At 38.7% G+C, this 19,668-nt stretch overlaps 1 protein-coding gene across 2 annotated transcripts in view; it reads right to left on the bottom strand.

Annotated features, from left to right (window-relative positions):
• Positions 1 to 16,128, bottom strand: part of LOC108711011 (anoctamin-4) — an 89,193-nt gene extending 73,065 nt beyond the window's left edge. The window contains exons 1-3 of one of the 2 annotated variants that reach the window (XM_018252312.2): positions 15,670 to 16,128; positions 3,399 to 3,479; positions 1,464 to 1,718 (exon numbers count right to left, since the gene is read on the bottom strand). In XM_018252312.2, coding sequence (XP_018107801.1) covers positions 1,464 to 1,718; positions 3,399 to 3,479; positions 15,670 to 15,892 — 559 coding nt within the window. In that variant the 5' untranslated portion in view covers positions 15,893 to 16,128. The remainder of the gene's footprint in view (positions 1 to 1,463; positions 1,719 to 3,398; positions 3,480 to 15,669) is intronic. The other variant, XM_041586259.1, reaches the window with a different exon arrangement.
• Between the last annotated feature and the right edge of the window lie 3,540 nt (positions 16,129 to 19,668).

Below are 19,668 nucleotides of genomic sequence, written 5' to 3'. Positions count from 1 at the left end.
CAGTTATCCAGAAAGCTCTGCATTACGGAAAAAAGCTGTCTCCCATAGACTCCATTTTATCCACATGATCCAAGATTTTAAAAAATATTTCCCACTTCTCTGTAATAATAAAACAGTACCTTGTACTTGGTCCTAACTAAGATATAATTAATCCTTTTTGGAAGCAAAACCAGCCTAATGAGTTTATTTAATGTTTACATGATATTCTAGTAGACTTAAGGTATCAAGGTCCAAACAGAAAGATCCCTTATTCCAAAAACCCAGATCCTGAGCATTATGGATAACAGGTCCCATACCTGTATATATTTTCATTCCTTATTTCACCAACAGTTACAGAAAAACTGAAAGGAAAATGGCCATAGAAAGAATGACATGAGGAAATGTCGGTCGACCCAAATAATATTCTGTCCAATAAAAGTAAACATCATTCTAAGCAATTTTGTAATATTTATTACAAATTTTCTATGTTTTTTTAAGTTATCTGTATGCCTTGGTGGCTTTGACCATTGAAACAATGTTAGACAAGGCAGATTTTGCTGCTAGGAAACTTAGACTTTTGTGAGATTGAGATTGTTTTAAAATGCAAATACTACTTTCAATAGCAATTGCATTTACAAATCCATTTTAAAGAACTGAAAATGTTTAATAAATGCATATTGCTTAAAATTATATTATATTACTAATATGACAGAGCAAATGCTGTGCCTTTTAGCCTGTGATGTCAAATAAAATAAAAAGTATTATTAGAGATGCAGGAGGATCTATATCTGCCCAATGTAGGTTAGCCTGCAGCTCTTGGCTACTGAGTACTGACCATACAACCTTTATAATTCCCTACTGCTTTTTTATTACAAATCCTTCACATATCTTGAGCCTGAGTCTCCAAGGGGCCACCAGACAATTCTCTACATATCCACATCTACTAGGCAGGAAAAAAAAACAATACCCCTAGTAGCTAAATTTCGGTTTGCAAGTTTACTTGCAAAGGCAATCAATATGGTTGATTCCATATCAAAATACAAATGTAAAAATGTTAACAAGCAAAGAACGCACATTCCGTGTCTATTTCTAGAATTATAGACTGAAAAGTAATGTTATATATAATTTTTTTATTCCTTTGTGCAAAGAAGAATGATGGAAACTGGAGCTGTAGGAAATGTACTGATCACCTGATATCTAAATAGTAACAATCTATGGTAGGAGGAGGGAAGGGTTGAATTTCAAACCACCATCAAAGTTTATTGTCTGCTGCGGTAATGATCAACTCTTGAGTGTTCCTTCTATAAATAACATTTTCCTGTAAATATATGTTGAACAAAACAATGCCCTGTAAAGGTCCTGCATTTGGAAGCTTTATAGCTGCTGCTGCTGTTGAACTGTAAGCCTCATAAATAGGGTTGTTGGGAGTTGCAGGTAAATGCTTACAGTACGTAGTCCAAGATGAAAATGATTAAAAGTCTTACCCTGATTAATGTCAGAGTCCTGGCTTAGTGTATCTTGACTGCTACTCCTGGAAATTGCTGGTATGATTGACAGAGAGGTGGGGCAAGATAAAGATGCTGATAAATCCATTTGTGCCAAAAAAGAGCATGCGACTGGATTAGTAGGAATCTCTGCATTGTGCTGACTGTATTCAAAGGGGAGATAAGATTCATTGTGTACATATGGGGGCTTCCAGTGTGATATTCCTATTGAAACTGGTCCATTTACTTCAAATCCTGTTAAGAGAAAAAAGTTGATATAGAAAAACCCAACAGGCAGAAAATCCTGACAGATGATGGCCTATTATTCAATATATGATGTCTAAAGTAGACCTCATTACACTAGTCCACCTGATTCTTATCTTTTGGCACAGGACTGAACATTTAGATTAGCCTGATTTGGCCCACCATGTTGGTGCCTAGACTGAGTTCCCCTATTATTATGTGGTTTATTTGTACAATAGAAAATACTAATGAAAATCATGTGTACAACTTTTTGGGCTAACTCTTTGACTTAATGTGGGTCCCCTGTGATTAAAAAAAACATTAATTAACATTAACAGCTACAGTACCTTTAGGTCACGTTGAGCATTTTTCACTCAACTGGCTGCTTTTGTTAGTAATTGTTACTTAACCTAACTGTCCCTTCTCGGCCTGTCAGTTAGAGTTTCTAATACTAACATACTACTGCTGCACATTATGGCAGCGTCCTCATGGAGGAACATTGGGGATCAGATTAGGGTTGCCACCCTTTCTGGATAAAAATACCGGCCTTCCTATATATTTATCTTTTTTCCCTATTAATAACATTGGGATTAACCGTCATTTTTACCGGTCAGGCAGGTAAAATACCAGCCAGATGGCAACTCTAGATCAGATAGGTAATGTAAAAGATTAGGACAAATACTTTTATGGCAAAATTATAAACATCATGCAAAGAAAATGTTTTGAAAAAAGGATTTCTGGTGTCAGTATCTCTAAGAAGCATTACTTTCGATCATATGTACAGGGCAGGGACCACTCAAGGAAACCAAAATGTATCTGTACCTGTATGCTAGGGCCACACAGGGGCAGAAAACTGCTAGCTGAAAACCGCTGGCTGATTTATGCCCTACCGCGGGCAGTAGCCTCCTCTCTCTTCCTCACTGAATCTGCCCAACACAAGCAAACTTTGGTATATTTCGGCTCAAAATGCAGAGACTCACGGTTCTTTGCTGAACCTCTGAGCCTGTTCACACCAAGCCTATTCAATGAAAAGAGAGAGGAGGCTGCTGTCCACAGTGGAGCAGAAATCAGCCAGTGGATTTCTGCTAGCGGTTTTCTGCCCTTGTATGGCCCTAGACTTAGGGAAGAATTCTGATTTACATCCCATGAGTCTGTGTGTAGTTTTGCAGAGGTAAACACCAGCAGCCGATTCATAGGTCTAGCAGTTTTAAATTTGTTTGAAAGCTACAACTTATTTTAAAATACATTACACGTATGAAGACTAATTTCATTACCCTATATTTACTGGCCACTAACATGGAACATTTTAACATTACATTTGGACTGGCGAATGTTTGTTTGAAGATACTGAACATGGTTCATGCAACCAATGAATTTACCCAGATGGCTGCTTCTGCCATCTTTAAAAATTTAACAAGCAGAATTTAAATTTAATTTTTCATTGGAAACTCAGCTTTTTTAGTGCACAAGAGAACAAATATGCTTCCTATACTAGCAGACTCCCAAGGTGCCCATGGTTTTGGTAAAGACATGGTAGAGTCGTAAAACTGTGTCTACAGAACCAACATATAAAAAATAGTTATTGCAAAAGGATAGCTTGCACCCTTCTATGATTTTAGAAGCTTCCTCTAGACTCAATTTCTAAGGGTGTGATTGATTACAGGTAATGATTTTATAATATGTCATTCTTACCTATAGTGATCTGGCTGACACAACTATAGTAGCTTGTTCCACTGGACAAATTATTGTAGCTCTCGCTGGCAGGATCTGTGTCTGTAAAACATGAGGCTGAGTGTCAGTTAATGAATACCCTCCACTACAAAAAAATGAATAATGACCCTACTTTCAAATACAGAAATGAAATCAATATCTTGCAGTGATGGAGGGCTTAATTACTGATGACATATGTCAGGTACTCACCACAGAACACCCTAAAGCCCCCCATGTATATTTTCTTCCTAAGATCTATAAACAATTGATTAACCCTCCAGGGCAACCAATTGTGTCCAATATAGGATCAATCTGGCAACCATTGTCAATATATAAGATATTTTACCCACTTTAGAACCATGTTGAAGTGACACTGCTGCATTTCTTAACAGATTGGATAACATCACTTTTCCATCGGGTGATTTCTTGTTGGATGTTAAAGACCTGTTCACTTCAATTCCCCATGATGAGGGGATTGAGTGTATCCGTACATATCTGGCACAAGGACGTTTACCTAACCATATGGTTAATTTTATATGTGATTTGCTTGACCAGGTCTTACGTAAAAATTATTTCAAGTTCAAGTATGATTACTTTTTGCAGTTACAGGGCTGTGCCATGGGTGCCAACATGGCACCTGCGTATGTGAACATCTTCATGGATTGGTTTGAAAAAACGTTTTTTCTCTAATGATCATTCTTCCCATTTAATACAGGCATACATGCGCTATGTCGATGACACTTTTTTCTTTTGGAGAGGTACAAGTACAGAATTGGATGTGTTTTTGGCGTATTTAAATGGGGTGCACTCTACCATCAAATTTACACTTGAGACTAGCTCTACTGAAATACATATTTTAGATGTCAATGTCAAGGTGGAAGGCACCTCATTTACTACTTCTGTCTATACTAAACCTACAGACAGAAATAATCTACTAAAACCTACATCTTTTCATCAACCAGGGTTGTGTAAAGGTCTCCCAAAAAGTCAGTTACTACGGGTGAGACGGATTACCTCAACTTATGAATTGTATGAGAAGGAGTCCATGGACATGCTTAATAAATTTATTGAGAAAGGGTATGACAAAGCATACCTGGAGGATACTAGAAAGAGTGTACAAGCCATTCCCAGGAAGGAGCTATTGGTGAAAAAGAATAGAAATATTAATAAAACAACAAGAACCCCTTTTATTTCTTCAACGATAGTAATTCTAAAGCTATACACAAGGTCATAATGAAACACTGGGCTATTGTAAGTAGTGACCCTAAATACAGGCATTTGTTCCAGCTACCACCATTATTTTCATACAGACGGGGTAAGAATATTGGTGACCTTATCAACCCTAAACTTAAAATTGGCTCAGGTAAACATGGTCCTACTTTGTTTAACTGCAATGGCAGTTCTTTGCAGGAATTGTGGCCATTGCAATGGAATAATTCCAGGGAACACGGTCACACACCCACACCAAGGCTCTAAACAATACATTTTGAGCAATAAAGGTATAGAAAAAAATCAAAAAAGAAAATTTATTAAAAAAAAAGTAGTGAGAATTTCCTATTTAACAACAATATTTCACAATTTTTCTGCACAAAAATGACCAGATCCATACTTGCAGTTCGAAATGGTATTAATGATTCCAGAGGGGTGTTAGTGGTCAGTGAAGCGCTAACATCCCAGAGAGCAGAATGGTATTTGACTGCTGAAACATATTCTGCTGACTTGACATATATCTCTACTTTGATAAATGTGTTAATTTGTTAAATCACTTTTTCTGACTGCCAGGAAAATGTTCATAAATGGGAAAATACTGTCCAGATGAGAATTTTATTAGATTTCCTAGCTTAATATTTAATAAACCTGCCCATATGTATGTAAACGTGTGAGAAAGATACCAGCCCAAAAACCGGCTTTTGCATTTGCATATTGTATCAAAGACATTCCAGAATTAAGTTAGCTAGATCTATTGAAGCTGTGCTAACTAAATACAATGCAATTGAAAGTATCTTGATCATAAAGAATATTTGCATGTTGTGCAGGGCAAAATAGCATAGAGGTATCTGACCATTGGACCTTGAAAAAAAAATAGCATTCAGCAAATGACAAGGAGGCCAAAAAAGCCTCTGTACAGTATGACTCTCTTAAACAAAAATTCTTGGTTCAAACCTTTTGACCAGTCGAACCATAGAATTTCTGTCCTTCCATCTGTAGTTAAAGGTTTTGTTCACTTTCAGATTTTTAATACAATGTAGGGAGTGATATTCTGAGACATTTTTCATGTTTTATAATTTGTGGTTTTTGAGTTAATTAGCTTTTTAGTCAGCAGCTCCCCATTTTGCAATTTCAGCAGTCTGGTTGCTAGGGTCCATATGACCATAGCAACCTTGCATTAACATGAATAAGAGACTAGAATATGAGTAAGAGAGAGCCAGAACAGAAAGATGAGCAATACAAAGTAGCAAAAACTATAAAATGGTATCATTATTTGTTTTTGGATTTGAAACCTGGAAACAGAAGAAGCCAAATAATTGAAAAAAAATGTATTCCAATTAAAAGGTTGCTTAGAATTAGTCATTCTATAACATACTAAGTTAACTTAAAGGCGAACCACCCCTTTAATGATCTACGTTGTGCCTCTAGTGTAGCCTAATTTACCAAAGCCTATTGGCAGATTGAACATGTTGAGAAAATAGAATCAACCAAGAGAAAACCAGAAAAAACTTTGTCCTTCCATTCTGCGTACTCCCATACTACCCTCTTGTGTAAGAGTTGAAAAGAAGTATATGCAATTAAATTGTTATAAGCATACCTTCAATAATTGAGGTGGAAAAGTGCACACAATGAAATATTTTCAGTAAAGAAATCTCCACAGAATACAAATAACGTAAGGCTAATGCCACATGTATCGTTTTCTGTGCAGGTGTGGTGCTTTCTGCAGGATCCATTTACATGTTAAACGTTCATGGAAGAACAGGAGTGCTTTTCCACCAGGTAACTCTCACCAGAGCATTTTTGGACAGAAAAGCACTCCAACCTCTACTTTCACATGTTTGCCACTAAAGACTGGAGCATCTTCTCTATCTGTGTGTGACCTATGAAAGGTCATACAAACATAGCTGCAGGGGCAGTTATTCTATATTGGACCCAAATGTTGCCATTAATGATTCTATCCATTAAAGTTACTCATGCCCAGACACCCTCCATATAGTTGCACCTTCCGCCATTGCGACCGTACTGCCTCTCCTCCTGAACTGCATGCATGTGCGCCTCTGGATGGTGTGGAGCTTCATGATTCTTACAAATCATATTATGAGATGCACACATAACAGACACACAACACAATTCAGTTCAGTCAGAATTTATATCTGATCGAAAATCGGCCTACTAATATTGGGTAAAATAATAAATAGGCAAATTAATCTAAATAACAATAATATACATACTATGCCAGTACTCCAATTGTCAAAAAATGCATTTGTATTGTACACAAATTGCTACAGCTCTGAATTAAAGGATGGCCATCTCCCATAGACTCCATAAACAATCAGAATTTTTTTTTAAATGATTTCCTTTGTCTCTGTAATAATAAAACAGTACATTGTATTTGATCCAAAGTAAGATATAATTAATCCTCTTTGGAAACAAAAGCAGCCTATTGCATTTATTAAAGGAGAAGGAAATGTTAATCTAAGTAAGCCTTATCAGAAAGGTCCACCTAAATATACCAGTAAACCCTCAAAGTAGTGCTTCTCTGAGTCCTCTGTCAAAAGAAACACAGCATTTCTTTCCTTCTATTGTGTGTACACATGGGCTTCTGTATCAGACTTCCTGCTTTCAGCTTAAACCTCCTTGCCCCGGGCGTGAGCATGCTCAGTTTGCTCCTCCCCCCCTCTCCCTTCTCTGCTGTAATCTGAGCCCTGAGCTATAAGTGAGCAGGGAGAGACTCAGGCAGGAAGTGATGTCACACCAAGCTAATACTGCAGCTGCTATCCTAAACAAACAGAAAGCTTCTAGAGCTTTTTACTCAGGTATGGAAAAACATTCTACAGAATAAATATAGCATTCTAGCTTGCACTATTGCAGCTAATCTAAATGGCAATAAAATGTCTCCGTAGCTTTCCTTCTCCTTTAATGTTTAAATGATTTTCTTTTAGACTTAAGGTATGAAGACCAAATTACTGAGAACTGTTATCCAGAAAACACCAAACAGGTTCCATACCTGTACTAGTTTTCAAAGAGCACAGGAATTCTGGGAGAAGCGCTATTTTGTGTGGAAAAAACATGGTAAACTGCACCAATGTTTTTTGCATTTTTAATTTTTTGCAAACAAAAATATATAAAGCACAGACTAGTATTTTATACAATTGGCACAGGTACAATCCCAGGTCCCCATTAATTTGCAAAATGTGGGGTGCTCCACAACCAATAAATCAATATAGTCAAAAATAAAAAAGTGATGCATTGTTGGCCATGCTAATACCAAAAACATATCACTATTAAACAGGTTTGAAGTTCATTTAATGTGTCCCTTTCGCATTTTAATTAAAGAGGAACCCCACTCTGTAATAAAGTATTTTAAACTTGCTAATATTGTCATTAAATTTGCACTTTTTTTATTTTTTATGATGCTATTTCGAGCATTGTCAAATAAAGGTAAATAATAAATGCACTTCAAACTTGTTTAAAATAGTGATGTGTTATTGGTATTAGTGTGCCCAACAACACACCAGTTTTCTATTTTTGACTATAAAAATAAATAAAGCGTATCTTATTTCTGACACCAGAATAGCTTTAGCTTTGATAGATACTTGGGAGAACTCTCACCGCTTGATTTGCTTGTGGAATGGACTGGAGATGATCTTCCTGGAGTTGTTTCGACATTTTTTTTTTACACCGACTTATGTGAACTACACCCCATTGTTGAGAATCTTAGGAGTCACTGGAAATCATCACAACAGAGTAGATAATGAGATTGTCTTTAACAGAGGCTGATGACTAGTAATCATTTCTGCAGCAAACTGTGCTGCTTCTGTGTTGTCTATATATATATATATATATATATATATATATATATATATATATATATATATATATATATATATATATATATAAATAAATATACTTCACTTCTAAAGGCAATGATACACAGGGAGATTTGTTGCCCGCATGAAAAATTCACTACTGTGGGCGAAAAATCTCGCCCAAAATGCCTTGTCGCTCTCTAACCTTGTAATTATCACAATTAAATTACAATAGTTGCGATGATCACAGGAAAATTTCCCCATATCATTGCCATAAAGGGCTGTTGCAGCCCTGGGCTCCTACAGAAGCCCAAAACATTAAGGAGGCTTACTTCTAGCTTAATTCTTTCCTGAGCTTTAGTCTTCCTTTAAATCAAGTTTTAATATATACATTTAAGTGAGTAAAGTGCCTATAGCTGTCCAGGCAGAAATAAAACATGTATTTTTACATATCAGTTCTTATTCCTTCAGAATAAAATAATTGTGAGTTTGTTGAGCTTGATTCAGATGCCTGAAGCTTCCTCATGCATTCAACTCTCACAGATATTCTATGCACTTCTGTGATAACAGCCATGCAATATTAATGATATCTGCATTTTGGGTCTCTTTAACCATTCTGTCTACTTCTTGCAAGGCCTTCCCTCGGCTAAATAATGTATAGATCTTGGATTAAAAAAAACATGAGACTCTTCCTCCAGCAAGTCAGAGGCAAATAACCATCTTTCATCTTCAACATATATTTATGTTTTGGAATGTTTATGTTCTTGGAAAATCTTCAATCCCTTCCTGACACAACCCTCAGTTCCACTAATATTACTATAACTCTCTGGTGTAAAAAATATACAGTAAAATAGTATAGAAAAAAGTGCCATGGTTCAGACTGGAGAAGACTTAAAGGACAAGGAAAGTTAAACTAAAAAAGTAGGCTAGAAATGTTGTACATTACCTTGTGTTTTGGGCTTCTGTGCCAGCCACAGACAACCAAAGCCCTTTAGCAGGGAAGATCTGTGTCTCCAAAGATGCCCCAGTAGCTCCCCATCTTCTTTTCTGCTGGTTCACTGAACATGCTCCATGCTGCTGTCAGTTTACTGAGTTTAGGCTCAAAATATACAGTACACATAGAATATAAATGTTACAGTATAAGGCTGATTAGTAATTAATATAGATAATTACTACATGGCAGCACAGAAACCAGTGCAACTGGCATCAGAATTTAATAATCAGCCCTGTAGCATCAGCTTATATGACAGGCCAACCTCATTTTCTGCTTGATAATTTGCGACAACCACTAATCTTAGCTTCTCAACAGCTGCTCAGAGCCCACTGAGCATGTGAGTGTCACAGACACTTTCCCCCCCTGTGACAAGTTTGAAGTCCTGAATCATTGCTAGTATTGACAAGCTGAAACTTTAGGCTGGTGCAATAAGTTCAGTATATAAAACAATGAATTTTAGCCCTATTCATTTTTAGGGTTTAGTTCTCCTTTATGGGCTCATTTACAACAGAAGCAAGTACACAAGAGCTGTGATGGGCATGCTAAGGGTGTTCCAGTGGAAGCCCATTCACTGCCCACCTCCTGCCCCTCTATATGCAGCAGCCCTGAATACAGTCATTGATGCAAACACAGTCAGGAGCAATTCTTTGCACTTCATTGTAGGAGTGCATATACAGTATGTTTGCCTGGGGGTGCGAGAATCAGGCAAGTTGTAACGTGCAAAAAAAAAGTATTTTAGTTAAATATTTGTAAAGGTAAGTTTTCCACCCCTCTCAGGCATACAAATGGACTTCAGTAGGTTATGACTGGTCAAGAGTAATATAAAATAATAGCTTAATAGATTTAGACTGCTCCTTGTCCTATTATTTCACACATTTCTAGCCTAGACAAATTCCCTTTAAGTCAGTACTATCATTTACTTCTTGGCTTTCAACAAACAGTACAAATTTTCATCTTAAGGACAGAACCATAAACATAACTAACAATCAAAAAAAAACCACAGAAAGCTTAAGTGCAGCTTCATCTCCATTAGGAACTTGGCTCTCTCTAAAGAATGAAAATAAAGGTGTCTCGAAAGATCCAGTTACAGTAACTGTATCCACACAACCCAGTCTTCTGAGACTATTACAGAAATACTTCCCACAAAGTCAGCTTCGCTCAAGACTGTGTGGACCTAACAGTTTTACAAATGATGTAATGAAGACATTACACAAAAGCAAGACTCTGGGTCTGCAACTGATCATCATGCTATGTTTAGTGTAATTCATCCTAGGGTTACGTAATTCAACCTGTGCCCTCAACGTAGAGGGCTTATTTAATCAACCGAGCATCACACAACTTTCAGGGTTATCTAGCACCAAGTATAATGTGTATAATGTTCTCTCTGCCTGTCCTTTGTGATGTTACTGCACTGCTGTTGCAAATAAACATGCAGCATGGCATAGACCAAAAAGTAACCTGGAAATGTAAACAGAAAGTGACACAGCATGATACAGTGCAATATTGCTTTGTGCCCTTTGCCCTCTGCCTTTGCCCTTGTTAGAGCATTTGGAACAAGATGCAGAGCAAACAACTCTATCTTGTGAATGGCTTGTCCACATTCTGCCCCATACATAACAGGAACTCATTTTGTGCTCCTGGAACCCGGGTAGTGGTGGGCACAAATGCAGGGAACCAAATATTATGGCACTTTGCACCTCACTTCACTTTTGTAGACCAGTCTTGTATCAGAAAAAAATATATTATGGCTAAATAAAGCTTTTAGCAGATGAATTATATGGATTTCCTGCATTTCGTATTTGTTTTCCTTGTGTTGCAGTAAGCATGTTTAGCCCTGATAGAATAAATGGGGTTGCTCACTTTTAAGTTCACTGTTAGTTTGTTATAGAATGGTTAATTCCAAGAAATTTTCAATTGGCCTTAATTTTTTCCTTTTTTAATAGTTATGTATTAATTATTTTCCTTCTTCTTCTGACTCTTTTCAGCTTTCAAATGTTGATTACTGACCCCATCTTAAAAAAACAAATGCTCTGTAAGGCTACAAATGTATAGTTATTGCTACTTTTTATTACTTGTCTTTCTGTTCAGGCCCTCTCCTATTCTTATTCCATTATTCAATTCAATGCATGGTTGCAAGGGTAATTTGGACCCTGGCAACTAGATTGCTGAACTTGCAAACTGGAAAGCTGCTGAATAAAAAGCTAAATAACTCAAAAACCACAAATAAAAGAAATTAAAATCAATTGCAAATTGTCTCAGAATTTCACTCCCTGCACTTTTTCACATACTAAAAGTTAATTTAAAGGTGACCAACCCTTCTATAAGCAGTCTAAATATGCAAAGATTTCAGAAGCTGGTAAAAAAAAGAAATGAATATAAATGATAAAAGTGCTCAGAGAAGCCCCCAGAGTAACTTTACATACATTCATTTTTGGGGATTAGATCCCCCTTTAAAAACTCCCAATGTTACAATTAGCATTTCTGTAAATACAGTATGTGCAGTGGGGGAACCGAACGACCTGGAGGGAATCCACACAAGCATGGGGAAAACTTACAAACTTATTTTAGCTATGGCTCTGGCTGCAGTTGAACCTAGGGCCCCTGTGTTGCATGCCAAGAATTTTAACCACTGCGCCTCCATGCTGAGGTTAGTTGAAATTTTACACAGATGTCTTGCCTGACTGTCTCGTGGGTTAAGTGGCTATGAATCTACTGCACTGTTTTAGTTCAGGAGCTGGCTGGAATGGTGGGATAAAGGTGATATGTGAAGAAATGTGTTGTGCTGTTGTTTGTATAATGAATAGAGAATCCTTATACATTACAGAGGCCAGTTCTGGGGGCAGAAGCATGGCAACCTGAGAAGATGAAAACCAAACTGGTAATCACTTTTTTACTGAGTGATAACTTGCATAGATGCAGGAAGTGTGAGTGTCTTTTCTTACCCTTAGGGCAAGGACAGACGTGGGGTTTTTGCGGCGTTTTTACGTTGCGTTTTTAAAAAAGAACAGCCAGGCGTAAATACGTCACTGAAATCACATGCCACTGTCAACATCATTTTTTTTCATGCGTTTTTCAGCACGTAGGATTCTTTTCCCAACATGCACTTCTCATTGTTTTCATTGCTCTCATTGACAATTTGGACACCATATTTAAAATACTGGTTTCAAACGTGCAGATCTCATAGGGTCTATTGATTTGGTCGTTTCTTGAGTAGTTTCGTATTGGCGTTTCTGCTAAAAAACACCAATACTGGCGTCCAGTGGCGGATTTCAGCTTGCAAGTGCCCTGTGTGAATTGCCATAGTGTGTTTTCCATTAGTTTCAGTGGTAGTGCAGTTTATGCGTTAAAAACGTAAAAACGCTGCAAAAAGGCCACGTCTGGCCTTGCCCTAACACAAGTGACAATGTATATGGAATATTGGTGTTGAAATTAAAGTATCTATTTGCGACATCGCCAAATGAGCGGATCTCTCCATGTATGGCCACCTTAAGATCCAATATATCCAATATAGATCCAATATATCTTATAGGGGGCTCCTTTCCTAGCAGATGTATTAGAGCTTAATCAGATAACTGATTCCAGTACAAACAAAACCTAACAAAATAACTGCCTTTTGCACAAATTCTTCATGTAGAGAGACCGGATTTCTGGTGATTTTAATAGAGTGAGCTCTAATACATCTTCTATGCAAAAGGAGCCCCCTGTAAGATATATTGGATCTAACTGCCAATGATTATCTGACCCAAATCCTGCATGAAGAGAGAATGAAGAAAAACAGACGCTGAGAGAGAAATAGTGAAGATGAACGTGATTATTTCAGAAACAGTACAGAATTTTTTAGTTGATTGTATTTAGAAAGTTTCTTACTTCAGTATGATGAAGCTTATATTAAATTTGAATTTTCAAGATAGTTCCTCTTTAAGAACATAACAAGTCGTGAGTACAAACTGAAAAAACGTGACCATTCACACATATGGCCAGTTATGTGGTTTATATCCAGTAGGCCAGTGTGCTGACTGGTGGGATACCAGGTGTGGAATATCAGCCACCTTTACAATGTAAGTTCAAATGATATTGCCATCACCTTTTAATTTAAGGAGTTTGTGTTTAGTGGTTTAAATAAAGTTTGTATCAAAGGCAAGGGGGCGTAAACCAAACAAAAATATTTTATCTAATGAAGTACATTGTAATTAAGCAGCCTTCCAATATATATTCAGGCTATTTATTAGGGATGCACCGAATCCAGGATTCGGTTCGGGATTCGGCCTTTTTCAGCAGGATTCGGATTCGGCTGAATCCTTCTGCCAGGCCGAGCCGAATCCTAATTTGCATATGCAAATTAGGGGCGGGAGAGAAATTACATGACTTTTTGTCAGAAAACAAGGAAGTAAAAATGTTTTCCCCTTCCCACCCCTAATGTGCATATAGTTCGGATTCGGTATTCGGCCGAATCTTTCGCAAAGGATTCGGGGGTTCGGCCGAATCCAAAATAGTGGATTCGGTGCATCCCTACTAATATAAATATAACTGTAATTAAAAGCAGTGCCTGCCCTCGTCTGCCTTGCTGGATCTGACTTTTGAGGAAAACATATCAGAAGGCGACTGCTAAACAGACCTGTCTTGGCCGGAGGAGAGCTGCTAAATTTTTCAAAATTCAAATCCAAGAGGATTTAGGGGGTTATTTATCAAGGTCCGAATATCCAAACCTCGAATAATTTGTGGTTTTTGGAGGAAAAAAAACTAAGAATTTTTCGTGATTTCTGATGGTCTAAAAACTCCGAATCCGAAACCCGGCTCTCGAGGTCCTGTATAAGTCAAAGGGGAAGGTCCCAGTGTCTGCGCTGATGTCCGTACCGATATCCGATGAGTTTGTGGTTCCTGCTCCAAAAAACTCCAGATTTCTGAGTTTTTGCTCAGAAACCACGAACAATTCAGAATTTTCGGGGAAAGCTCCGAAGTTTGCCCGACCCTATTTTTTCGGGCATAAATAAGGTCCATTTGGCCAATTAGAGTTGCTCGGATTTCTAACTTAGAAATACTTGAATTCGGAGCTTGATATATAACTGCATATAACCCCATAAGAGTATTCAATAGCAATTACATTTAGAAATAACTTTAAAACCAATGAAATCTTCTCATTAACATACTAGGAAATTTCTTAGCATTGTGTTTCCTTTTATTAGGCAAAATAAGTAATTAGTTATATACATTCTGATATAGTTAAACACACGTGTGGGTCCCATTATGTACAGTGTCGGACTGGCCCACCGGGATACAAGGAAAACTCCTGGTGCGCCTAGGTGTCAGGGGGCCCTTGTGCTACTGAAGATTTGGCCTATTTCATGGTCATTCCCTGTTTCTTTGAGAACAAAGAGGCTAAGCAAATGAAATAATAGATTATAGTAGGTAAAGAATAAATAGTAGGAGAAGAGAGGCTGAGCGAGGAGAAGAATAATAATAGTAGTGAGAGTGGGCCCCTGGTCTATGGTTCTTTGGTTGGCCCCTGGTCTAAGGTTTTGAGGTGGGCCCCTGGTGTCCCAGTCCAACACTGATTATGTATAATGTAACCTGCAGCTCTCCAGCACTGATTGAACTAAAGCTCTCAGCATCTCCTACAAAAGTTATCTTGTACCCTTTTGGCTTTACTGTGCTCAGTGTCCACCAAGCATCCCTTGTCTCGCTATGCACAATATCACATAGTACATGGCTTTGCCTTACTATGTCCACTGCTCACCTACTGTATGTTTCTCCTACTATACACACACGGTTTTACAGCTGCGCCCCCTTTCTATGGGTTACATGTATAGATATAAGAATATAGAATAAAGAAAGAGAGATGATGATAATTCAAAGACAGACAGACGTATAACCGTGACATGATACTGTAGAAGAATGTAATATACAGAATATAATACACTGATAAAGACTTGCCAATACAATATGAATACATGCGCTTTTCTGCCTTTGCCCTGGTTTGGACACAGTGATAAACAGCACCACGGCACAGACATACACACAGAGACACACACACACACACAGACACACACACACAGACACACACACAGACACACACAGACATACACACACAGACACACACACACACACACACAGACACACACACACACAGACATACACACACAGACACACACACACACACAGACACATACACACACACAGACAGACACACACACAGCTCTGCCATGTAAACGGGTCTCAGGGAGAGCAATGAAGTGCCACTTACCGTAGCCAGTGAGGGGAGAGCCTCTGGCGCTGCTGCAGGTGCGAGAAGCCGGGCTGGCAGGCACAGAGAGGGGCGATTGCAGGCGCGGGGAGCTGAGCCCCCTGACATTTGCCTTCTTGCTGTCTATGGACTTGTAGCGCCTCAGTTCCAGCGCTGTCCCTCCGATCTCGTACCTGGGGCTGCGCGGCTTAGGGCTTAGCTTTCCCTTGTGTGGGCAGTGCATGACTCGTGCATGTTGTCCGGGCACCTTCCGAGGTCTGGGGCAGAATTCCTATAGCTCTTCCACGATTACCTGTCCCGCACTCAGAGCCCACCAATCTACAGCCACCGACCTAAAGTCACAGCAAATTATCGCACAACCAAGTTTAGACGATACTTTTTTTCCTTTAACGTCCCTTAAGTAGGCATCGCTTTCAGGCAATGAGAACTCTCCTGTCACATCCCTAGTGCAGAGCCGGTGCCCAGCTAAAGCGCACTTCACTGCTGCTGATGCGCACACAAAGGGCGGGACTTGGATAAGGGGGCGTGGCGTTCAACTCACACTGTGGGCAGGTGCTAGCGAGTATTAGCACGTATTACACAAGGTTTGGGGGACGTTGACTTTCCTTTAAAGGAATTGTTCAGTGTAAAAATAAAAACTGGGTAAATAGATAGGCTGTGCAAAATAGATAATGTTTCTAATGTAGTTAGTTAGGCAAAAATGTAATGTATAAAGGTTGGAGTGACTGGATGTGTAACATAATAGCCAGAACACTACTTCCTGCTTTTCAGCTCTCTTGCTTTCCACTGACTGGTACCTGACTTCAGGGCTGCCATCAGGGGGGCACAGGGGGTACTGTTGTATGGGGCTTGGGCCTGAAGGGGGGCCCAGCTGTGCTGCACTTTTCGAAATAGCCAGGCCCACCTTGACATCGCTGAATCTGTGGGGAGCCCGCCAAAGTCCCAAAGAGCCGATAGCCGCAAAAAGACCCGAAGAGCCGTAGTCGCGAAACCATGAAAAGAACCGAAGAGCTGAAGTCATGAACCCGCAAAAAGACCCAAAGCCTTGAAAGGAGCTGAAGTTGAAGTCCTAAAGCCGCGAATAGTCCCGAACCCAAGAAAAGAACAAAAATTCAAGTCCTGAAGCCACGAGTTCAGTTGTACTGAACTCCAATGTGTTTGTTTTTAATTTTAATAAACCGCTGACCACCAATGTATTATTTTAATACTCTATAGGCCTCTGAATATTTTGTTGTATGGGGTCCCGTGATGTCTAATGGCGGCCCTGCCTGACTTACCCTGGTAACCAGGCAGTAACCAATCAGTGACTTGAGGGGGGGCCACATGGGTCATAACTGTTGCTTTTGAATCTGAGCTGAATGCTGAGGATCAATTACAAACTCACTGAACAGATATGTCCCACGTGGCCCCCCCTTCAAGTCGCTGACTAGCTCAGAGTTATAGAGCTGAAAAGCATTAGTGTTCTGGCTATTATGTTAGACATTCAACCATCATTTTTACCGGCAAGGCTGGTAAAATACCGGCCAGGTGGCAACCCTTCATGTTATTCCCTATACCTCCTGGGCCCCCCCTGCAGCCTCAGGGTCTGCTTCTTTCTGTAGTTATACCCCTGCAGCTGAGTTCGCCTTGCTTCACCTCTTCCAGGGTTGTTAGCGGTGGTGTTGGTGTAACTAGCGTTACTGGGCACCACAGCAAATTAGTTTTAGGGCCCCCAACATATCCAGAGGTTGTTCTGTTTTACCAATATATGTTGAAATTTCCCTCATGGGGTCCCCAGTCCCCTATACCTCCTCGGCCACCTGCAGCCGCATGGTCTGCTTCCTCTGTAGTTACACCCCTGGTCGCCAGGTATAATTTTCAAAGTCAGTCACAAAACCGGACTAACACTATCCAAAAGCCAATCACAAGTTACCCAAAAATTGCACAATATGCTCTGTGAAAAAAAAAGTCATAAAATATGTGAAGAAATGCCTTCTAGTAACCCTCTCAAGCCTGGAATCACTGCCAATGCCCAGTGCCCACTCTACAGTTACTAAGATGACTGATGATGCCCCTCTGTGTTAAGGAAATGCAGGTTATTGTAGTTTTATTTTAATATAGTTTAATATAGTAATCTAGGTATCCATATCTAGGTATCAGGCCCGGACTGGCAATCTGTGGGTTCTGGCAAATGCCAGAGGGGCTGCTATAAGGTCCCATAAAAAGTCAGTATTTAGTGGGCTGGTGGGAGCTGTTTGGGCCTCTTTGTGGGCTGATTGGGCCTCTGTGTACCTGAAATGCCAGGGCCTTTTTTAATTCTCAGTCCGGGCCTGCTAGGTATGATATGGATTCAGAGTATTGAATTAACCCCAGACCATAAACCGCTTAATACCTAACTATAGTTTGTGTATTTGTAATCTTAAAGAGTTAAGATTAAAGTGGTTAATACAGCAGCAACCACAGTGGCCAACCTCCTTGAGGGTTTTGGGTGTTGCAGTTAAAAAAAAAACAATTATTGCACATTTAAATCAACCCATTTTAGCACAGTCTGAATATACAGAACTCTAACCTTTTTAGTTTTAATGCTTTTATATCAGTGTTATTCAGTTCTTCTGTCTTTTCCCACATGATCTGTAAATCAATAATATGCATTTAAACAAGCAATGTCTGGAGTTCCCCTCTATGTTTCATAATTAAAGTTATAAACTATCTCTTTGAGAGGCTGCAGAATGTGGAGCTCATACTGTTTATTGTATTACTGTCCTCGGCAGAGTCTGTTTCCTGACACCATTCTGTCAGCAGTGGGAAATGAAATAAATCAAATGTTTTTTAAATTTGTTGTCAATTTACTATATGCAGGATGCATTTAAGATTTTATGTTGCTTTCGACTGAATGTACGGAAAATATGCCAAATAATCCATCGGCTCCTTATGCAGTTGATAATTTGGGGGCTCTTTACTGCTGGGCACTCAATAAGACCTGTCAAGTGTAATGCCTTTTTCTTTTTACTTGTGTTTTCATTAACATACAGGCTGTAAATCAGTTGTAGAGCGTACACCACTTTCCATACACCATCTATCTATCTATCTATCTATCTATCTGTCTGATCTATTTAATAATGTGCCCCCTGTTGTAAAAGCTAAGGCATTAGGAACCAGAGGAGTTCAATGACCATATAACCATATAAAGACAGGAGGTCCAGGCCGAGTACTTATATACAAAGCATGACATTCTGAGGTGCCTCTAATATCCTCATAACTTGCATAAGGAAGTAGCTTTTTCATATAATGCACACATTTCAATGAGTCATATAACACAAGTGTCATCTCCAAGCACCTGTTATAACAGGTAACATCTGTTTATTAGGAAATCTATCTTTATAAATAGTGCTTAATGATATTACCAGTTATAATATGATGTATTTGAAGGCAAAATAGAAGTAAATGTTACAAATAGTGACTAAACCTTCCTCTTTGCAACATGGATAAATATATCAGCTTTTAAATAATTTGCAGCAGTAAGATATTGGAAATCAATAAACTGTTTTAAAATTGTTCTGTGCTGGTAAATTTAGATCCTGTCAGAGTCATCTTCTGCTGCAGTTTATATTGAGCAGAAGTCCATGAACAGCTTTCATATGGAAAAGTTTCCTCATAAAAATATAAAATTCAATTTTATATATGGTTAATTTCTAAAAAACCTTTACTCAAAAACATAGATGTTATATTATATTTTTTTTTTACAAACAGCTAGGTGTAGTTTCCTTTAAGATAAATATTACTACCCTTTTAAAGTAGATCTTAATTAAATTCTAGGAAATATGCCTATGGTTCAGACACTGTCCTTGAGATTGGCCCATGCTGTTTAGCACACTATTGGCAGCTGCAGTTTAGATTTTAGCAACTATGCAACTTAATAGAGAAGTCAAGAGACTAAACCTCAGTCTCCTAAAATCATTTGAAGTTGACTCAAGAGGAAATGACGTTTTACCACCAGCGATTCACATTATTGCAGGTGGA

This window comes from Xenopus laevis, chromosome 3L (assembly GCF_017654675.1).
Source record: "Xenopus laevis strain J_2021 chromosome 3L, Xenopus_laevis_v10.1, whole genome shotgun sequence".
Classification (NCBI taxonomy): domain Eukaryota; kingdom Metazoa; phylum Chordata; class Amphibia; order Anura; family Pipidae; genus Xenopus; species Xenopus laevis.
The sequence above is the reverse complement of the archived record's forward strand: the minus strand, read 5'-3'. Positions and strand labels throughout refer to the sequence as shown.